Below are 20104 nucleotides of genomic sequence, written 5' to 3' on the forward strand. Positions count from 1 at the left end.
AAAAAACCAAATTGTTCCTAAAATAGTTATGGAAAGTCTAACTGTTGTATGTCTGTGTTCTACATGTTTATCTGATGGGAAATAAAGTTGCTATTGTTTTATTGCAGTTTCTTGACAATCCTGAGTGGATTTACATAGTACAGGTCAAAATGACCCGCAACAAAATCAATGTCACTTTTTTGTTTGTCAACATAATACAAGGGTTAATTTCCAACACTTGCTTATGATCTTCAATTTGTAGCAGACCCACTATCACACAGCAGCTGGAGCAGTCTCCAATGGAGGTCAGTCCACTGCTGCCACCTGTGGCCAAATACCACAGCCTACTACTAGATTAACTTGTGACACATCTGCACCTGCTGCTATGATCACATTGAGTAGAGGCTGAGTGGCTGCACTAACGCCTGGTACATTCAGATCTACCCACAAACATGTTGAAAGATGCAATCCCAGCAATGTGGATTGTCAACACTAAAAACAATCAGTAAGCAAAGACAACAGAGATCACTTTTCTCTGTTTATTTAGCAACCACAACATTTGTAGTCGCCTTCTGCACAGGGGAAGTCCACACACACTGTGTGGTACCACTTTCCACAGAAGGTGCATTCAATCTGCAAGAAAAATGAGATTGTCAGAGTCATTCATCTGCAGTCAGGCTCTTGAGTAAAGCAACTAAACATGTTACAGTGTGCAGATACTGCATATTTCTGTGCAACAGTCTTATCTGTGTATCACTTGATGTTTCCATGCGTCCTTTAGGTGCATGGTGAACAAGGGTGGTGATTATTATGACTTTGTGTATATAATTTGGCATTTTGAACAAATGTTGGGTGATAGTACATACATGATATCATTTCATTCTTTTCAAAGGTTTTTTTGCCTGACGCACAAACAGAGACAATTGAAAGGTACAAATGTGCATGACACGAATTCAAATTCAGGTAAACTCGCCACATTTGTAAACATTTTGTTGTTCAACAGCATCAAGACTGACGGAGTGTGTTTGAGATAACCTCACAAGTGTCACAGGTGACACATTTAGCGTTTTTTTGCTGGTTTGTCGGTAGCAGCTCCTGAAACGCAAGACTGCCACACATCTGTTCGACCAACGCCAGTAGATCTAAACGCCAGTAGATCTGGAACACCTGCATGGTTTCCATCCCGGAAGAGAAATTCCTCTCCTGTTTCAGATAAGGACCATTCGCCCGCGTGTGGCTGTACTGTGGGATTATGGGACTGTGGGATTATGGGACTGTGGGATTATGGGACTGTGGGATTATGGGACTGTGGGAGGGTAATTTTAGCATATGGAAAACATTTTTTTAGCTTTGTTTTAATAGTGTATAGTTATTTCTGCCGGCAGGGTTTTTAGCGCATTGAGACTCTTTTTATTGTATACGGGGGATTTTAACTTGTATTTGTGATTCTGGCTGTGTTTATGGAAATAAATGGTGTGTGTTCAAAGCCAGCTTAGTTTCTTTGCCCTGAGCGCTGACCCGCTCACTCCCCTTCCTCTTGTATGTGAACGGACTTGGAGGTGAAGATTTAGGTCCACCAGTCTTAGCGGCTACAGAGTCCCTTCTCAGTTTAATGATCTTCATTGTTGCCTGGCTGGTTGGTAATGCAGCGTTCAGCCTTTAAAACAAATCTACATGAAGCTGTTAGTTTGCTCGTATCCATGTTGGTGCATCAGTAACTACAGCAGAGGCTGTCGCTTCTCACCCAGGGCCAACATGACGAGCAGACAGAGCATGTAAACAGACAGCAGGTGGCAGTCTTTCACTGGAGACCAACCTATGATCACCAAGGGCTGATAAAAATCTGTCTTTTCACAGAATAATAATCCCATACATAGCTTATTGTCTCCACATCAGTAGCATTATCGTCAGTGCTTCACCTTGATGGAGGCGTCCTCGTCTACCGTTCACCTGTCCCTCCAACCTTCCTCCAGGTGATCTGATGTCTAATTGGCTGACTGGAGCAGATTAAGCTAAGACCAGGAATAGGACTGCACGTGCACACACACACACACACACACACACACACACACACACACACACACACACACACACGTCTGCATGTGGCTTTCCGTTAGACAGTAAGCTCAGTGTAGCATTACAAACATAAACAAAGCCATCAAGAAGGAAACGCTCTCCTCTCATCTTCCTCACGTTATTAATTCTGTTCAGGGGCGCGTGTGAAAGGGCGCGTGTGAAAGGGGGCGTGTGAAAGGGCGCGTGTGAAAGGGGGCGTGTGAAAGGGCGCGCCTCAGCCGGCTCCATAGCTAAACTCCAACGTTACAAGTTCTTGGAAAAAGTAACACTGTGGTGGAAATATTTCTGTGGAGATGAAATGAGTCACGTGGAGAAACAAATCTGTTCCTGATGTCTGGCAAACAAGCGCGTCCAACAAAGAAACGTCCCGTCCTCAGTGTCTTCATTAGGACACTTTTGTTATTGACACCCATGCTTGTTTCTTTTGGACAAAGGTGCGGGACGGACTTGAAGACCTTGTTCGTACCAGTTTGGACACACCTGAGGCGCCGGTTTAGCGCAGCTGGATGAGCAGCAGTCCCTGTGTCCCTCTCTCACTTTCCTGTCAGTTTTCACTGCATCTGTCTAATAAAGACAAAAATACATTTAAGAAAAGAACAGAAAGTTTGGATACACCTTCTCATTTTATGGTTTTTCATATTTACATCGTAGAAGACATCACAATGTGGAGTTAAACAAAAAAGTCTGAAAACATGTTTTATATGTGAGATTCTTCAAAGCTTTGCTCTCCCAGTCTCACCTTGTCCCAGCACAGAAACAGAGACACGTGGGAAAAGTGACATCTCATTACATGAGTTTGTGTGAGGCTAGTCCAACAGTGATGCAGTCTAATGGTGTGGAGATCTTCCAGTCAGTGGTGACAGGCCCAGCTCTGACAGCACAGTGTGACAGCACCGTGTAGCATATGGAGCCCTTTAGAGATCAATGCATGTAAACTGTAAGGCGACCCCCGTATCTGTAGTCATTCTAAATATTTCTGTTTAACAAGCAAACACTTGATTAGAAAACTAAGTGATGCAAGTGCAGACTTAGCTAGCGGCCTGTGAAAGTCACAGTTCAGTCAGGCAGCTCAGACATTTGGCACTCAGGACTTTGGCTTTACAGCTTTGGGTGATGGGAACAAACCACAGTGCAGTCCTCCATCCAACCTAACCCAGCTCTCATCATAGCACAACGTGTGGGAGAGGGAGGCCACTCAGACAGGAGAGAAATGCCATCAGCATAGATGACTTTGTGGTGTTACTTTTGTAATGTTCACACAAATACAAATAAGCAAACGGTGCATTTTGTAGCAGCCTTGAAATACATAAATATATATAAATATAAATAAATATATATACATTATTTATTTATAATAAATAAATAAATGTATTTATTTATTTATTATATATATATTTATATATATATAAATATATATATAAATATATATTTATATATATTTATATATATAAATATATATTTATATATATAAATATATATTTATAATTATATATATTTATATATATAATTATAAATATATATAAATAAATATAAATATAAATATATATAAATAAATATAAATATAAATATAAATATAAATATATATATATATATATATATATATATATATATATATAAATATATATAAATAAATATATATAAATATAAATATATATAAATAAATATAAATATAAATACAGTTTCTATTACTGGGAAAGGGGATTTCTGTTTAAATCCAGCTCCAGCAGGCTTTGGCAGCACGGCCGGTGATGTGTGCGTGCGTTTATGTGACCATTGACTGAGCATGTGCGAGGCAGCAGAGAGATTATCGCTGCCACGACTCTGGGCTGTCCTGTAAATCTTCTACTTGCTGGGATATTCGTTGTAGTTCAGGCATGGAGGAGCGGAAACCTCTCGGTTCAGGCGCAGTCCGTGGAGCGGAGCGACTTTGGAGACTTTACGCATGCTCCTCATCAGCGGCGGGCGGGGAGACTTTAAAGTTGGACCCTTTTCATTTACAGTAGTGACGCAGGTGAAATGCTATTCTGTAGTGAACTCTTGATATTTTTGGAACATCTCGAGTGGTCTCACAACAGATAAGAAGAGGACAAACTCACTCCGGGACACTGTGACCATTCCCACTGTAACAAATGGCAGATGGATATGAGCAGGCCAGCTCATCAGAATTTATTAAGGGTAAGTTTAACATCAGTGCTGGGATGTAATACTGCATAATGGTTTTCTATAAGAAACTACAGCCTGCAATATTTCCATGTGTGTGACTGAGAGCGCGCGTGGACATAAATACACAGCACTGACCTGCTCGTTCATTTTGGCTCATTTGTTCTTTCAAACAAAGCTAAACCAGTATGATTCAGTGTGAGCTACACTGACCACGATGGTCTCCATCATGGGGACACTAACCAAATAAGAGACGAGGACATTTCTGATTATTTTGTAGCTTCTTCATCAGCACTGTGCATTGTTGTGGAGAACAATAACTCTTGACAGGACTATGGGGGCAGCTGGTCGGCCTTTGGCCTGGAGGATGCTGGATCGTTCTCAGCTGTGTCTGCTATAATTAACATGATATAAAGTGTAACAGCTGTGCATTAAGACGGTAAAAAGAATCCTGGTAAAGTGAGTCCATGCAGGTGCAGGTCAGCTTCACAGCCTTTACACAGCAGCTCGTTTCCAGGAATAAGTTTTTCTCTTTTCAGCTATCACTGCAGAACTTTCCAGTTTTACTGAAGCTGCTTCACTCATGAGTACATGTAAAACTACATGTAGCTGAAAGGTTCAAACTTACAGGCTAACAGTTGGCAGGTTGTAGCCCAGTGTCCCACAACTCATTCACTCATAGAGTCAAATAATACAGTTTAGTTAAAGCAAAGAATTACAAAGTTTATTACGTTTATGAAGCCACGACCCATCGTTCTCTAATCTGGTAAAAAGAAGCATTTCAGTAGTGCGAGGATTAAGTTTGGCTAAATCAGGTTAAGTAACCAGCACCAGTGTGTCATGTAAGGACGGAGATTTGGGTCCTGCCTTGGTTTCAGCAGCAGTTAATGAGGGGAACTGATCCTGTGCTGTAACCGAGACACCAAAAATACCTGGATACAGTCAGCAGCTCGGTGTGATCGGGACAAGAGAGCGTTATCGCCCTGTATCTGAAGCCAGGACTGTCTGTGAGGCTGAATGTAACCTGTGTGTGTGTGTGTGTGTGTGTGTGTGTGTGTGTGTGTGTGCACCACAGACCGCCTGTACTTTGCCACTCTGCGGGTCAAACCTAAGAATACAGCCAACACACACTTCTTCAGCACGGATGAGGAGCTCATATATGAAAGGTAAGCTGTGATCTAGTCTGATCCCCAATTCTGACGTACCGCCGTCTGACATCCATTTAAAGTGAGTCCGGATGTTATCATTCACATGCTGATATTATAGTTGGTGTTGTTCTTGGTTTAGCTGAATGTTCATTTAACAAAATACTTTCTGTACCATGTAAAAGTAAACTCATGACTTTCTATAACAGCAACAAGCATAAAACATTCAAAGTGACTCAAACTCTGATCGCTTCATGTCATCTGTCCAGTAGATCTGCAGAGATCTGCAGGTGGAAGTAATTAAGGAGACGAGACGAGGGAGGGAACACAAGAAATCACAAAGACGCAGACTGGACACAGATCAAGACCCACAGCAAACATGGGAACACAGAACCTGAGAGCAAAAACCAGAATCACAGAAACAATAGATAAATAATAATAATAATCAACAAAGCACCAGAGAACAAAAACGATCCTTCAAAAATAAACCAAAGCAAGAGAACTCAAAATGCTGGGTCGACCCCAACGTGACAGCTTTCAGTGCTTGTTTGACGATCTTTGAGATCCTCTTGCTGTCATTCGTGCTGTTGGCCGACTTACTGAATAGCAGTGATGATGAGTAATCTGGTATCCAATGCTGTGGTGTTAGGGAAAGGACTTTATAGAACCCGATGTTCTGCTGTAACAGTGCTGACTTGCACCCCTGCTCGTCTGTCATGTTCCAGCCTTGATAACAGTTTTCTTTTCTGCAGCAGACAAACGGGATCTGAGTTTGGTTTCATTGAGTGAAACAAAGCTGTGAGCTTCCTCTGACTCCATGTCTGCATTGTGTGGGTTTTCTAACGGAGCATTTTATTATAACCAGATGAACAATGTCACCGACTTCACCTGTCAGTGGGTTTAGTTTTGTGGCTGATTTGTGTTGTTGTTGTAATTGTTGAAAGCTCCTCCATCTCTCGCTGTGTGTTGCAGTTTTTATGCAGACTTTGGGCCCCTCAACCTGGCCATGCTGTACAGATACTGCTGGAAACTCAACAGGAAGCTGAAGGTGATGCAGATGAAGGTCTTCAGACTCAGGGCTTTGTTTGCTGCATAGACATCATTTAGAAAACGCGTTACGCTCTTATTTTGAAAGGTCTTTGCTCTGATGGTGTGTGTGCACTCCTCTGACAGTAGACTCTTATTTTGAAAGGTTTTTGCTCTGATGGTGTGTGTGCACTCCTCTGACAGTATACTCTTATTTTGAAAGGTCTTTGCTCTGATGGTGTGTGTGCACTCCTCTGACAGTAGACTCTTATTTTGAAAGGTCTTTGCTGTGATGGTGTGTGTGCACTCCTCTGACAGTAGACTCTTATTTTGAAAGGTCTTTGCTCTGATGGTGTGTGTGCACTCCTCTGACAGTAGACTCTTATTTTAAATGTATTAATGCACATGTGCTCTTTCACTGATTATTGATTATCATTATTGGTTTATAGTCTTTCACAATGTCTAGAAAGAGACTGGTTCACTACACCAGCTACGACCAGAAGAAGAGAGCCAATGCTGCTGTTCTCATTGGTGCCTATGCTGTAAATATCCTTTCATTTGTCCATCACATCATCTGATTGCCCGTCTGTCTGTCCATTATTAGTGATGTAGTTTAACTCTGCCCTGTAGGTGATGTATTTGAAGAGAAGCCCAGAAGATGCCTACAGGACTCTGATAGCAGGAAACAACACAGGCTACATGCCGTTTAGGTACAGGCTGCTGCTTTCTACGAGACAGCACTGCATGCTGGGCTGTTGTCATTACATTTACTGAGACACTATTCTTCTGTCTGTTAAATCCAGCTTAGCTTAGCTTAGCATAAAGACTGCAAGCAGGGTAACAAGAAGAAACTCCACCTAGCTGGAAAATATTTGGCGACCATGAAGGTTCCAGGAGGTCAGGAAACCTCATCAAACCCACACTTTTAAGTTTGGGATGGGAACATTTTTTTCCGTTTTATTGTAGGGTTTTTACTGCTGTTGTGATTTGGCACTATATAAATAAAACTGAATTCAAAAATTTGAATGAATTGTTAACAGTTTATGAGCTCTTAGTGAGCTTTAGCGGTGCCAGTGGGTTGATTTCATTCATCTAGACTGAGCTAACGTGTGTCGTCCCCCCCCAGTCCCAGTCCTAGTCTTGAGCTCAGCTGAACAGCTGCTACTTAGTTTTTACTCTCTTAGTGATGCTTTGTGTTTATTTACAGTGCAAACAAGCCTGAGACCAGATGTGAGCAGATATGATCTGAACCCTGATAACTACTAGTGATGGGTAGATGAGGCCTCATGAAGCGTTTCATTCTCCAAACTGTATCGATACTGCGTCGACACAGTGTTGCTGTTTTACTCCATACTGACACCTGCTGGACCTTAAATATCATTGCAGGCACCTTACTTGAGACTCACAACAGACACTGATTCAATGACCTTGTCATACTTGTATACACTGTAAGGTATTGTACTTTCCATGGAATAATTTTATATATTTTACATTGCAAATATTTTAGACATCTTTAAAATATATTGTGAATGACATTAAGTGAAAATTAAAATGAAAGTATTGTGAATGTAATATTACCCATTTAAATGTAATTGACCCAGAGTTTATTATAAATTTCTATTCAGAAAAGGATTTAACTATTTGTTAAAGGATCCTCTGATCTTGGAATGTTTCTCTCCGACACTCTCCACAATACTAAGGGGTTTGCACTCCTTTATAATAAAATTCACAACAGCCTGGTCCAGAACAGTCTTCCCAGATGCTTGATTTCAAAATAATAAAACACATATTAATTAAAAAAAATGATGATAAAGTTGTTCAGTGTCAATATAGGCCGACCTGTGTTCATTCTCAGTGTGTTTGTCTCCTCATTTTCATGTTTGGCTCTGTAATGCCTAAACACTGAGGTGCTTTTGTTTGTGTAAGAAAGCTCCGCAGAACAGATGCGACATTCAACCTGCATAAAATGAAATAAATAATTTACACTGCAAGTCACATTGCTCTTTTTCCTATTCTGATAGATTACACTGAAACAAAGACAGACAAACTATTCCCTTATTTGCAGTTAAAAGATCAAAATGATCCCACACAGCAGAAGCATTTCTTTTTCTTTCGGGCTCCATTTTGTTATGGAGAGATTTGTATTATTATTTGTTGTAGAGAGATATGTTTTTTTTTTTTTTATCTTTGCAAGAGTAATTTTGTGGGTTTTTTTTTTTTTTGGTGGCAACTCGTTCCGTTGGCAGATGCGGTACCTTTTAAACACAGTTTGTCGCGTTGGCAATGATCGATACAGCAGCTGTATCGATCACGTGACCTTTTCTTAAAGCGACGCACGCACCGATACAGGCTTCGCTCTGTGAGCTTGATAGATGCGTCGGTGCGTTAGTGTTGCTGGACCCATCACTAATAACTACTATTACTGTATTCCTCTCACTGTGTGTGTGTGTGTGTCTCTGTGTGTGTGTGTGTGTGTGTGTGTGTGTGTGCCACAGAGACGCAGCAGTTGGAGAGTGCTCTTTTAACCTCACCGTCCTAAACTGCTTACAAGGAATCCACAAGGTAGCAACAACGTCTAACACAGATGATTTTAGTAAAATTAAAATGACACTTATTAACTTCATTTTGGTCATTTTAACCTCATTTTAACTTAAAAATCCCAGTTTGAGCCACATTTGACATTGTTCTCCTCTTATTCTGTAACAACAGTAATTGAATTCAGTTTTATTCATAGCACTAATTCTAAGCAACAGTTACTTCAAGGTACTTTAACTTATAAGGTAAAGACCCTACAGCTCTGCACTAGAAGTATACACTTGGCAAGAGTGGGAAGGAAAAACTCCCTTCCAACAGGACGAAACCTCCAACAGAACCAGGTTTAAGGAGGCAGCAATTCACTGTGACAGGTGAGGGGTGAGAGAAGAGAGCAGAGAGAACTACAAAGGAGTTTAATAATTACTAATGATTAAATACTTCAGTGATGTACAAACACACAGGAATTGGAAACAAACGACTAAAGAAGAAATAGTCAGTGCATCAACGTGTCTTTTAGACCCCATTCCTACAAAACTGCTCAAAGAAGTCCTGCCATTAATTAATGCTTCAATCTTATATATGATCAACCTATCTCTAATAATCAGCTATGTACCACAGGCCTTCAAGCTGGCTGTAGTTAAACCTTTACTCAAAAAGCATCTCTAGACCCAGCAGTCTTAGCTAATTATAGGTCAATCTCCAACCTTCCTTTATATCAAACATCCTTGAAAGAGTAGTTGTCAAACAGCTAACAGATCATCTGCAGAGGAATGGTTTATTTGAAGAGTTTCAGTCAGGTTTCAGAGTTCATCACAGCACAGAAACAGCTTTAGTGAAGGTTACAAATGATCTTCTTATGGCCTCTGACAGTGGACTCATCTCTGTGCTTGTCCTGATAGACCTCAGTGCAGCGTTCGATACTGTTGACCATAATATCCTATTAGAGCGATTAGAACATGCTGTAGGTATTACAGGTACTGCACTGCAGTGGTTTGTATCATATCTATCTAATAGACTCCAGTTTGTGCATGTAAATGGAGAGTCCTCTTCACACACTGAGGTTAATTATAGAGTTCCACAGGGTTCAGTGCTAGGACCAATTCTGTTTACATTATACATGCTTCCCTTAGGCAGCATCATTAGAAGACATAGCATACATTTTCACTGCTATGCAGATGACACCCAGCTCTATCTGTCCATGAAGCCAGATAACACACACCAATTAGTTAAACTGCAGGAATGTCTTAAAGACATAAAGACTTGGATGGCCGCTAACTTTCTGCTTCTTAATTCAGATAAAACTGAGGTCATTGTACTCGGCGCTGAAAAGCTTAGAAATATGATATCTAACCAGATTCTTACTCTGGATGGCATTACCTTGGCCTCCAGTAACACTGTGAGGAACCTTGGAGTCATTTTTGACCAGGACATGTCCTTCAACGCACATATTAAACAAATATGTAAGACTGCGTTCTTCCATTTGTGCAACATCTCTAAAATTAGAAATATCCTGTCTCAGAGTGACGCTGAAAAACTAGTTCATGCATTTATTACTTCCAGGCTGGACTACTGCAATTCATTATTATCAGGATGTCCAAAAAATTCACTGAAAAGCCTTCAGTTAATCCAAAATGCTGCAGCAAGAGTCCTGACAGGGACTAGAAAGAGAGAGCATATTTCTCCTGTTTTGGCTTCCTGTTAAATCCAGAATTCAAAATCCTGCTCCTCACATACAAGGTCTTAAATAATCAGGCCCCATCTTATCTTAATGACCTTGTAGTACCATATCACCCTATTAGAGCACTTCGCTCTCGCTCTGCAGGCCTACTTGTTGTTCCTAGAGTATTTAAAAGTAGAATGGGAGGCAGAGCCTTCAGTTTTCAGGCCCCTCTTCTGTGGAACCAGCTTCCAGTTTGGATTCAGGAGACAGACACTATCTCTACTTTTAAGATTAGGCTTCAAACTTTCCTTTTTGCTAAAGCATATAGTTAGGGCTGGACCAGGTGACCCTGAATCCTCCCTTAGTTATGCTGCAATAGACGTAGGCTGCTGGGGGATTCCCATGATGCACTGGGTGTTTCTTATTCACTCACTATGTATTAACAGACCTCTCTGCACTGAATCATCCTTGTTATTAATCTCTGTCTGTCCTCACAGTGTGTCTTTGGTCCTGTCTCCGTCCCCTCAGCCCCTCAGCAGTCAGATTGCCGCCCCTCCCTGAGCCTGGTTCTGGTGAACATGTGTTTCTGTTAAAAACGAGTTTTTCCTCCCCACTGTCACCAGTGTGCCTGCTCGTAGGGGTGGTCTGATTGTGTTTCCTCTGTATAACTGTAGGGTCTTTACCGTACAATATTAACTGCCTGAGGTGACCTTTGTTGTGATTTGGTGCTAAAAAAAACTGAACTGAATCTGTGAAACCACTGCAGATCACTATAACACTAAACATTTCAGCCCTTTGGGGGGAGTTGTGCTTTTGTTGTGAAAATCTGTTCCTGCTCTTTTCCTCTGCAGGCATTACAACATGGTTTCCTGGATTTTGAAAGGTTCAGTGCAGAAGAATATGAACATTATGAGGTAACAGACTGCAGAGTGCTGACTGTGCTACAGGTCGATATCAATGAAAACAGGACCAGGATACAGTAAGAAATAAGTAACGTACGCTTGTTATTCATCCAGTTTATTTGCAGTGCTGTTAGTAACACAGTCAGGGCCAACCAAGGGCTCGTACGATGTCCAGGCCTGCCTTGGTGCACGCTGTACTTCCTCAGTTTCTCAGTTAGATTGATCCATAACTCACCCGTCCAAGTGATAGACAGTCAGTGAAGTAAAGGTCAGCTCACCTGTGTCCACTGCAACAAAACTGATTTCCAATGAAAGGTAAAAGCCCGTATGTGTTCATTACTGCAGTGGTGGTATAATTAAGGTGTTCTGGATCCATGTTTTTAACTGATATGTCGCTAACCTCTATCACAGTCTTTCTTTCCTTTCTTTTTGTGCTTTTAGCGAGTTGAAAATGGAGATATGAACTGGATCGTTCCGGGAAAGGTTCTGGCGTTCAGTAGCCCTCATTCTCGTGGTAAGATAGAAGATGGTGAGTCAGAATCTCTAAGCTAAAAGCTAAAAGCATGCCTCCGTGTATTGTTTCCTGCTTAGTGCTGTCATGTTGTTACAGCTGGATTAGACGAGCCTGAGCCCTGCAGTGGCTCGGGGTTTCCCATGATGCACTCATGCTTCTTCATCACTCAGCTCTTTTTACTTCCTGTGTATTTACACCACTTTGCACGTAGTTATTATTCCCCTCTGGCTCTCCAGTCCGTCTCTTGTCCCGTTGTCCTCCCCTCACCCCGACCACATGTGGCAGATTGCTCCCCCTCCCTCAGCCTGGTTCTTGTTAAAAGGGAGTTTTTCTTTCCCGCTGTCAGCAGGTGCTTGGGGCCGTTCGATCGTTGAGTTTTCTCTGTATTTAACGTCTTTACCTTACAATATAAATCAGTTGACACTACGTCATTGAATCTTATTTTACGTTTGCATTAAGAGACAGGACTTGCATTAAAAACAGACCCTCGCTGATTGAAACGTACGACGTAACTCAGTTGTTGTTGATTCTGTCTCCAGGTTATCCCCTCCACACACCCGAGGCATACTTCTCATACTTTTGCCAAAATGACGTAACGACCGTGGTTCGTCTGAACAGGAAGTTGTATGATGGCAGGCGGTTTGAGGATGCAGGATTTGAGCACCACGACCTCTTCTTCCTTGATGGGACCACGCCCTCTGACCTCATCGTCAGACGCTTTCTACATGTGTGTGAAAGCACAGACGGGGCAGTGGCAGTGCACTGTAAAGGTAGGACTGCAAGTGTTTATGTATGTTTAATTGATGTCATTTATTTCTTTTATCTTAACTTTGTCTCTTTAAACACTCCATCCATTTACAGCTGGATTAGGCCGCACGGGCACTCTGATTGGCTGCTACCTGATGAAGCACTTCCGGTTTACTGCAGCCGAGGCGATTGCTTGGATCAGAGTCTGCAGACCTGGATCTATCATCGGTCCACAGCAAAACTTCTTAGAAGAGTGAGTTTGTGCCTCAGCTGTGACGCTCAAACCAAACGCTCCAATTTCCGTGACTCCAAAGGTATCAGTCGGAGACAATCATTAAGCTTTAGTGCCGTTCATGAAAGTACAGGAGTAATGCTTTCCAGATGATGTGCACACCGACACGTCTGCAACACTTCATTAGGATAATGTCACAAAACACAAGCAGACGGCAACTTCACCTCCAAGGTGCACGGAGAAAGATCTGACGAGGTGAAGACTCCAGTCACAGAGTATTAGGGAACCATAACGTGTTAGTGGCCTTCATCAGGGTCATTGCGTTTATCTGTGAAGGTGTGATTGGTCCACTTTTTCTGTTTCCAGTGTTTTTTATTTAAACACAAGCTGTTTGACATTTTGCAATGACCCAAAAGGCGTTGGTCACTGAGTACAGCTGTTCTCTAATACTTCGAGTGTCGCTGGAGTCTTCACACGAAGCACAAGTAGATCAGGAAGTAGATCAGGAAGTAGATCAGGAAGTAGATCAGGAAGGGTTTGAGGTGTCACCTTGGCCTTCAACGTCGGCAGATCTCAATCTCATCAAGCATCTGTGAGATGTGCTGGACAAACAAGGCCCGTCTGTGCTTAGGCTGTGGCATCTATTGCTGTTACCACACAAGATGTTTCTCCATGCTGAGGTCATGGTTGGAGCATGCTGGAAATGTAGTAAAAGTTAGAAGAGAAGCAAAAGGTGGAGGTCAGGGTGGGGCATTCCCCAGGGTGCCCATGTGCAGCTGGTGGTGACTGCAGCAGTGGGAAACTGGTGGATGATGAATCACATCGAATTTAAAAAAGCCTGAAACTGTGTAACTGCTGCAGACTGCAGTCAGCTGGTTTCTCTCCTCAGCTCTGGACGCACACTTCCTCCTTACGCCACAGTAGTGCTCTGTTGCTAATGGCTACTAGCTTTGTGTGCAGTGTTGCCAACTTAGCGACTTTGTCGCTATATTTAGCGAGTTTTTTACTAAAAAGCGACAAATCCAGCGACTTTTTCTGGTGTTCTTGGAGACTTATTTATGACGACTTTTTGACGTGAAAGCGCGTATCGCTCTTACTCTCAACAAGCAGCGGGTGCTAGTGATGTGCGGATCGATCCTGAAATATCGATTCCTCTGATACCAATCATTTATGTTCTAGAATCGATTCTCACATTAAAATATCGATATTTTAGTAATTTAGAGTAAATTTGTAGTTTATCATTAACAGGAACACAGTGGAAAGAAACTATAACATTCAGATTGTCTACATTCAAAGGAACTACTTCCTCTTCCGCCTTTCATACTCATGTGCGAAATACGGCTGTATAATAACTCGCCGCCCCTTGGCGTGCGCACTCACAACAATGGCTGAGCGTAATTGTGCGGACGTATTTTACCTCCACAAACAGCTGAGACGTGGTTTGCATAAAAAGTGAGGTGTTGTGGCCATACTTGCCAACCTTGAGACCTCAGAATTAGGGAGACATTCAAAAAGGCTGTTGGGGGGTTGATAAATAATTTTACAGTGTTTATTTGTCGGATAAAATACGTTAAATATCACCGGCCCGGAAACAGCGGGGGTGTCCAAATTCAGATGCTGCTTCCACCTGAGGACCCGGCCTTCTCGGTCTAAAGCAGCGGTCCCCAACCCCCGGGCCTCGGTACCGGTACTGGGCCGCGAGAGTTGAGGCTCAGGTGGGAAATGTGTAGTTTTCAGGTTTTTATCGGTTTTCAGCGTTATTTTGTTATGGTTTTTATCATTTACTCATCTTTACACGTGTGTTATGAATAAATCTTTTTTCTGTACCGGTACTAGTTTTATTTTGTTGTATTTATCCGCGACACCTTAAAGGCTGGTCCATGAAAATATTGTCGGCCATAAATCGGTCCATGGCACAAAAAAGGTTGGAGACCGCTGGTCTAAAGAAAGCCGGGTAGCACGTCACGAGCTCCCTCGGTGGAGTGAAATGCTGCCATCTGCTCCTTGCTATCTAAAATATAACATAAAATATAACCAGGCGCTGACGTAAACTCTCGACCGTCTCACACTTTGTTTAATCGGTTTTCTGTTTAACGTTTATTCGGCTGTGTGAAAACCCCGGAGGAACCCTCCCGAGGGATTAATAAAGTTAAATTTAATTTAATCTAATCTAATAACTTTAATCTCAGCCAAACCGATTTACTCACGAACAAATAAAACACTGAAAAAGCCAAACAATAACATTTTTAAGTTATCTAAGTGACTTATATATCATGTTTAACCCAAGTAGTGAAAGACCGCGGGGGTTTGAAGACGATGTGTCGGCTCAGATATTTGAAGTTTACACAGCTACATTCTCACCTGAAAATATGTTAAACGTTTTTTTGCGAGCCAGAAAGAGAAATAAGAGTAATATTAGAACTAAGTAGCTGACGCCATTGTTGGAAACTGGAATTGGCTGGGCCGCGCTATGAATTCTGCGATATGGTTTTTCAATGTTGTTGTCCGGGTGGAAAATCGGGAGAAATTCGGGAGAATGGTGGCTCCGGGAGATTTTCGGGAGGGGCACTGAAATTCGTTATTCTCCCGGAAAAATCAGGAGGGTTGGCATGTATGGTTGTGGCAACATCACTAACCTTGTCAAACACCTCAGAGTAAATCATATCACAGAATATGACGAGCGTATGTTGAGGCGAACTGAAGAGGAGGAGAGGGACAGGTGCTGCTAGGGCGAGACAGACGTCTCTCACGGAGTCCTTTAGTGCTGCAGGCAATGTGTTCAAATAGCACAACTTCAGTTTTTTTATCTCTATATGATGAACTCTGCATCATTAAGTGATAAGAACAAGTAATCTGATGTCCTGTAATCATTATGACGCTGTAATTTGAGATACAATAAATAAAATAAGTATTTGTACAAAGTATTGGTATCGGCTCAGTATCGTCAAAACCACCCTGAATATTCCTTGGTATCAGATCAGAAAGGAAATCAGTGGTATCACACATCACTAGCGGGTGCTGCCGTGGGCACCTCGCCCGTGCCAAGGCGCTCACAGGCCGAGGATATTCCTCCCCCAGCTGCTATCAGGGCAGGAGACGTTCACACCTGTGCGTCCGAACTGCAAATGAATCGCGCATGAGCGAAGCCGCTGCTCCGCACTGACTGTAACCCAGTCAGTTCTTCTTTTACTGTTATGCTGTTTTGTGGATCAGGTTTAAAACTACTTATAAACACACACAGAGTAACTCCACCAGAGTGCCTATTTCGGGTCACTTTTGCTGGTCCAGGCCCGGATAAAGCAGCAGGGTTGGAATTGTGACATTAAAAAAAACAATAATTGCTAAAATAAATTTAATTCGTTCTAAATAAACACTAAATGCATTTAGGACGTTTTTTACTCACTTTATGTCTTTTCCACGATGTTATTTTTCTCTCCAACAACGTAGGTTTCATTAGCATGACCAATTATGCAAAGTAGGTGATGACGTCATTTAGCGTCTTCTAGCGACTTTTACGACAACCAATAGCGATTTTCCTTACTGAGGAGTTGAAAACACTGTTTGTGTGTCTACTTACACGCTAAACCAGGACGTTGAATGTTATACCTGCTAAACATGATATCACAGTTAGTTTGTGGCGTGTGTTTGATGTTTGTGTGCAGGAAGCAGCACAGTTTGTGGGTTCAGGGTGACGTGCATCGGTCTAAACAGAAGCTGGTCCAACAGAGACGGAGTCGGCAGCAGCAGCTGCAGCAACAGCAGCTTCACCGCTCTGACTCTGTGCAGGGAGGCAAACAGGAGGCAGTGTCCTCGCTGCTTTCCAGCATGGATGACCTGTCAATCAACACCGTGCTCTGCAAGTCATATAGCTTGGATGAGGTCAGCGGTGTGACTTCATAGCACCTTTTTTTAATGGTTACTGCAGAATTCAAACAGGCTCCTGAGTTCTGATCACAATGTTGTGTTTTCATGCTGCTAATTGTGTCTTTCTTTCTGTGTCTGTGCAGAATAACTGCAAAGAAGTCAGTCTGACACAGGGAGACGAACTGAGAGCACTGAAGGGAAAACGCCCACCGAGATCAGCGTCATCCTGCTCAAGGTACCAATATCTGTAATTTAATTAATGATAAATGGTTATTGTGGTCAGTGCAAGAGACACGTTGAGAATTAGCTCAAAACAAAGTTTCTATTAACAAGGAGATATAATAGACACCAACATGTTTTTGTGGATGTCAGAAAGTACATAAGTGACTGTTGTCGAATGCTTTGTTTGCACGCTGACTAACAGACAGACTGGACTGCATGAAATCCTGCTGTGTTCTCATCTGTGCAGCGTAAATGTTGTGTATAACCTGCTCGAGCTCATGCATCCTTTTTTGTTCTTCGGTTAAACTGAAACCTAAATGCAACAAGAGAAGTTGTTGTCTTTGGATACTTTAGTTAATCATGAGTGAGATTAAGGTTGTGGAGGTTGTCAGAGTATTCCTTCTACTGCCTGACAGTGTCCTCAGTTGGAGTCAGCAGGCCTCCATCTTTACTGGACACCGTGTTGGTAGAGCACCACTTCCCCCTCCTGACGGTTTGCCAGAATCGCTCCTCCTACGCCCAAGTTTTTGCTGCAGCCGCGGCCTGAGCTGCGTTTCGATTGGCCTGCCCGCTGCCTCTGCTCTCCACCCGTGGCTGCTGCCAGACACACAATCAGTAGATAATACCTCTGCTCACTACAGTTTTTGTTTTGGTCCCTGAATCCACGGCCCAAATATAGCAGATATATAAGATGCTGCCATAGTTCAAGAAACATTTCATAAAAAGTAAATAGTTACAAATCGGGGATATGGGAGCTGCGGCAAAAAGAAACCAAAGGACGACCACGAACCAAACTCACAACGTGCTTCTCCTGTAAACTAACATCACTAAACTGCTAACCTGACACAACCAAGAACTGGGCTTCCACGGAGGTTAACTCGAGGTACCTCCCACACGTCGAAGCGTATTTGTCTCTTGTCTCTTGTACAGAGTGTGTGTGCAGATGTTGATTCCTGCAGTGAGCGTAGAAATCATCAGAAGGATTTTTGGAGAAGTTGTTCGTTGTGCTTGTTTTTGTGAAGGATCAAGTTTAGTATTTGCTCTTGGATCACACACACACACAAATATGAGGTGTTCTTGTTTTCTGTGTCAGGTTAAACCTGTCCAAGACTTCACACTGCTCCATCCTCCCTCCCCCGAAGCCCTCCAAAGTCCACCTCACCCCCTCTTCTACTAAAAAGCTGAGACGAAGTTCCTCTACCACCACTGCTCCGCAGATCAGGAGGTTGGTGTCTGTGCTTTTGTTCCTTACTAGAAGCACATTATAATAAAACCAATATAAAACGTGATGTGCTGATGTCTCCACAGTCCCTTCAGCCTCACTGTGTTCAGCACCAGGCCAGCACTGATTCACTGACTTCACACTTGGGACGTTCTGGTCATGAATCAGCCCAGCTGATGATGGACTCGCTGGAAACTGGATCAGCTCTCTTGCACGTTTAATAGGCTGTAAATCCTTTTTTAGCCCCAATAACTACTTTTGGTTTTGACAGAGCCAACAGTTTGTCACCACTTTAACTGGTCACGTGGCCCATTCTGTGATAACAGGGCCGACACCATAAATCATCACGTCTCTTGGGTATAGCAGGCAGGTAACTGTAAAAAACTGCTGCTGCATATTGCAGATATAACATCTGCTAGATGCTGAATGTCCCGTTGTCACAATCATTTTGCTGGAAGCAAAGGACACGTGCAGGTGCAAAGACCAAACAACGCTAACAGGGGATAAAAGGTCGTGGCCCGAGGACTGAGTCAGACCATCGCCAAGAACAGTCTGGGTGCTTCTGATAAACGGCTGCTGCCATTTGTCCATCCAAAGTTCAGAACCACAGGATGTAGACGGCCTGAAGCAACGTCTTGGTTGCGGAAACACAGACCTTTAGAAGTCGTACCAAAATCCACGCCAACTTTGGCAGATCACAGGTTTCTTGGCTGCACATGATGGACCTAGCTTATTTGGCACGTTGTTGTAATGTTGTCTCCTCATTTTCAGTACTTTAGTAACCTGGTTGGGTTAGAGAACCATAGCAAACCACATCTTTTGTAAGAGATCGGTGCACATTGTTCAAGAATTAACAACTGGACGCAAAATTGTCTTGCAAGACCAAGAGTGATACACTGCTTCTGCTATAGATGTTATTTATATTTTCCAAGATTTCATCGATAAAGTATGACAAACTTATATTTGTTGTTTAATGTTCTAATGATGCAGAGCGAGGGACACAAAGCCATGATCTGCTTATAATGCACTTTGAAAGCCTCTGAGCTCACATGCTGGCAATAAAAGACACAAAGAGTCATTAGAGGAAATCAATTAAATGAAGACAGAGATTCTGAAGTTTCATGTCAAACGTATCAGACTGAACACGGCACACACTTTATTTCACAGGTCATTCACATTCATGCACTGAATTTGTCAACAGTACACAGCAAATCCAGCATGTCCAAATTAACACTGTCAGATTTGATTTCAACTCTATTAAAGTGTCTATATGGGTCCACACCAGAGAGTGTTAATTTAACTCTTTTTGGAGAGTTGGTACGTTAACTCTGATTTAGTGTTAAACACCAAATCTGTCTGGAGTTGATAATTTAACACTTACTAATGCTAACTAGGTGTTAAGAGTTTATATATTAACTCTCAAAGAGTATTTTAGTTTAACTACGTAAGAGTTATCTTCTAATTAATTCTAAAAAGCGGGAATTTTCCTGTTCTGAACTTCTAGAAATTTCTTTTGGAAATAAACATTTACTAAAAAGACGCAATGGTTTTTGAAAAACATTTATTCTGAACTGTGCACCACAATTTCAAAACATTTTCTGAAAGATGTAACAGTGTACATGTTCTCACTTTCATTAGAATTTCGTTTATCAAAAGGTCTGACATAGGTGAGCTGGTAAATGCAAATAACAGCATTCTCATCACTTATTTCAATAAATACAAAATACAATATGCATGTCCTTCATTCATCACTTTGTGGAACTTCAACGCACTTCTCCTCTCCCCCATATTCCATCTTCACAAGCATATCCTATGTGGAG

At 42.1% G+C, this 20104-nt stretch overlaps 1 protein-coding gene across 1 annotated transcript; it reads left to right on the forward strand.

Annotated features, from left to right (window-relative positions):
• The first annotated feature begins 3868 nt into the window (after positions 1-3868).
• On the forward strand, positions 3869-19311 carry LOC148098712 (dual specificity protein phosphatase CDC14AB-like). The gene is made up of 14 exons (XM_087850552.1): positions 3869-4230; positions 5291-5381; positions 6333-6408; positions 6836-6928; positions 7017-7096; positions 8882-8948; positions 11433-11495; positions 11925-11997; positions 12537-12767; positions 12859-12997; positions 16639-16855; positions 16984-17075; positions 18156-18287; positions 18371-19311. Exons 1-14 carry the CDS (start codon positions 4185-4187, stop codon positions 18417-18419), a joined length of 1449 nt encoding a protein of 482 aa, XP_087706678.1. The 5' UTR covers positions 3869-4184; the 3' UTR covers positions 18420-19311.
• Positions 19312-20104: the final 793 nt, after the last annotated feature.

This window comes from Neolamprologus brichardi, chromosome 14 (genome assembly GCF_056152115.1).
Source record: "Neolamprologus brichardi isolate AB-2024 chromosome 14, ASM5615211v1, whole genome shotgun sequence".
Lineage (NCBI taxonomy): Eukaryota > Metazoa > Chordata > Actinopteri > Cichliformes > Cichlidae > Neolamprologus > Neolamprologus brichardi.

Coding starts and splice junctions, on each gene's coding strand:
- LOC148098712 (XM_087850552.1), top strand. CDS start 4,185: ATGGCAGATGGATATGAGCAGGCCAGCTCATCAGAATTTATTAAGG. Junction 4,231..5,290: donor CTCATCAGAATTTATTAAGG/GTAAGTTTAACA, acceptor TGTGCACCACAG/ACCGCCTGTACTTTGCCACT. Junction 8,949..11,432: donor GCTTACAAGGAATCCACAAG/GTAGCAACAACG, acceptor TTTCCTCTGCAG/GCATTACAACATGGTTTCCT.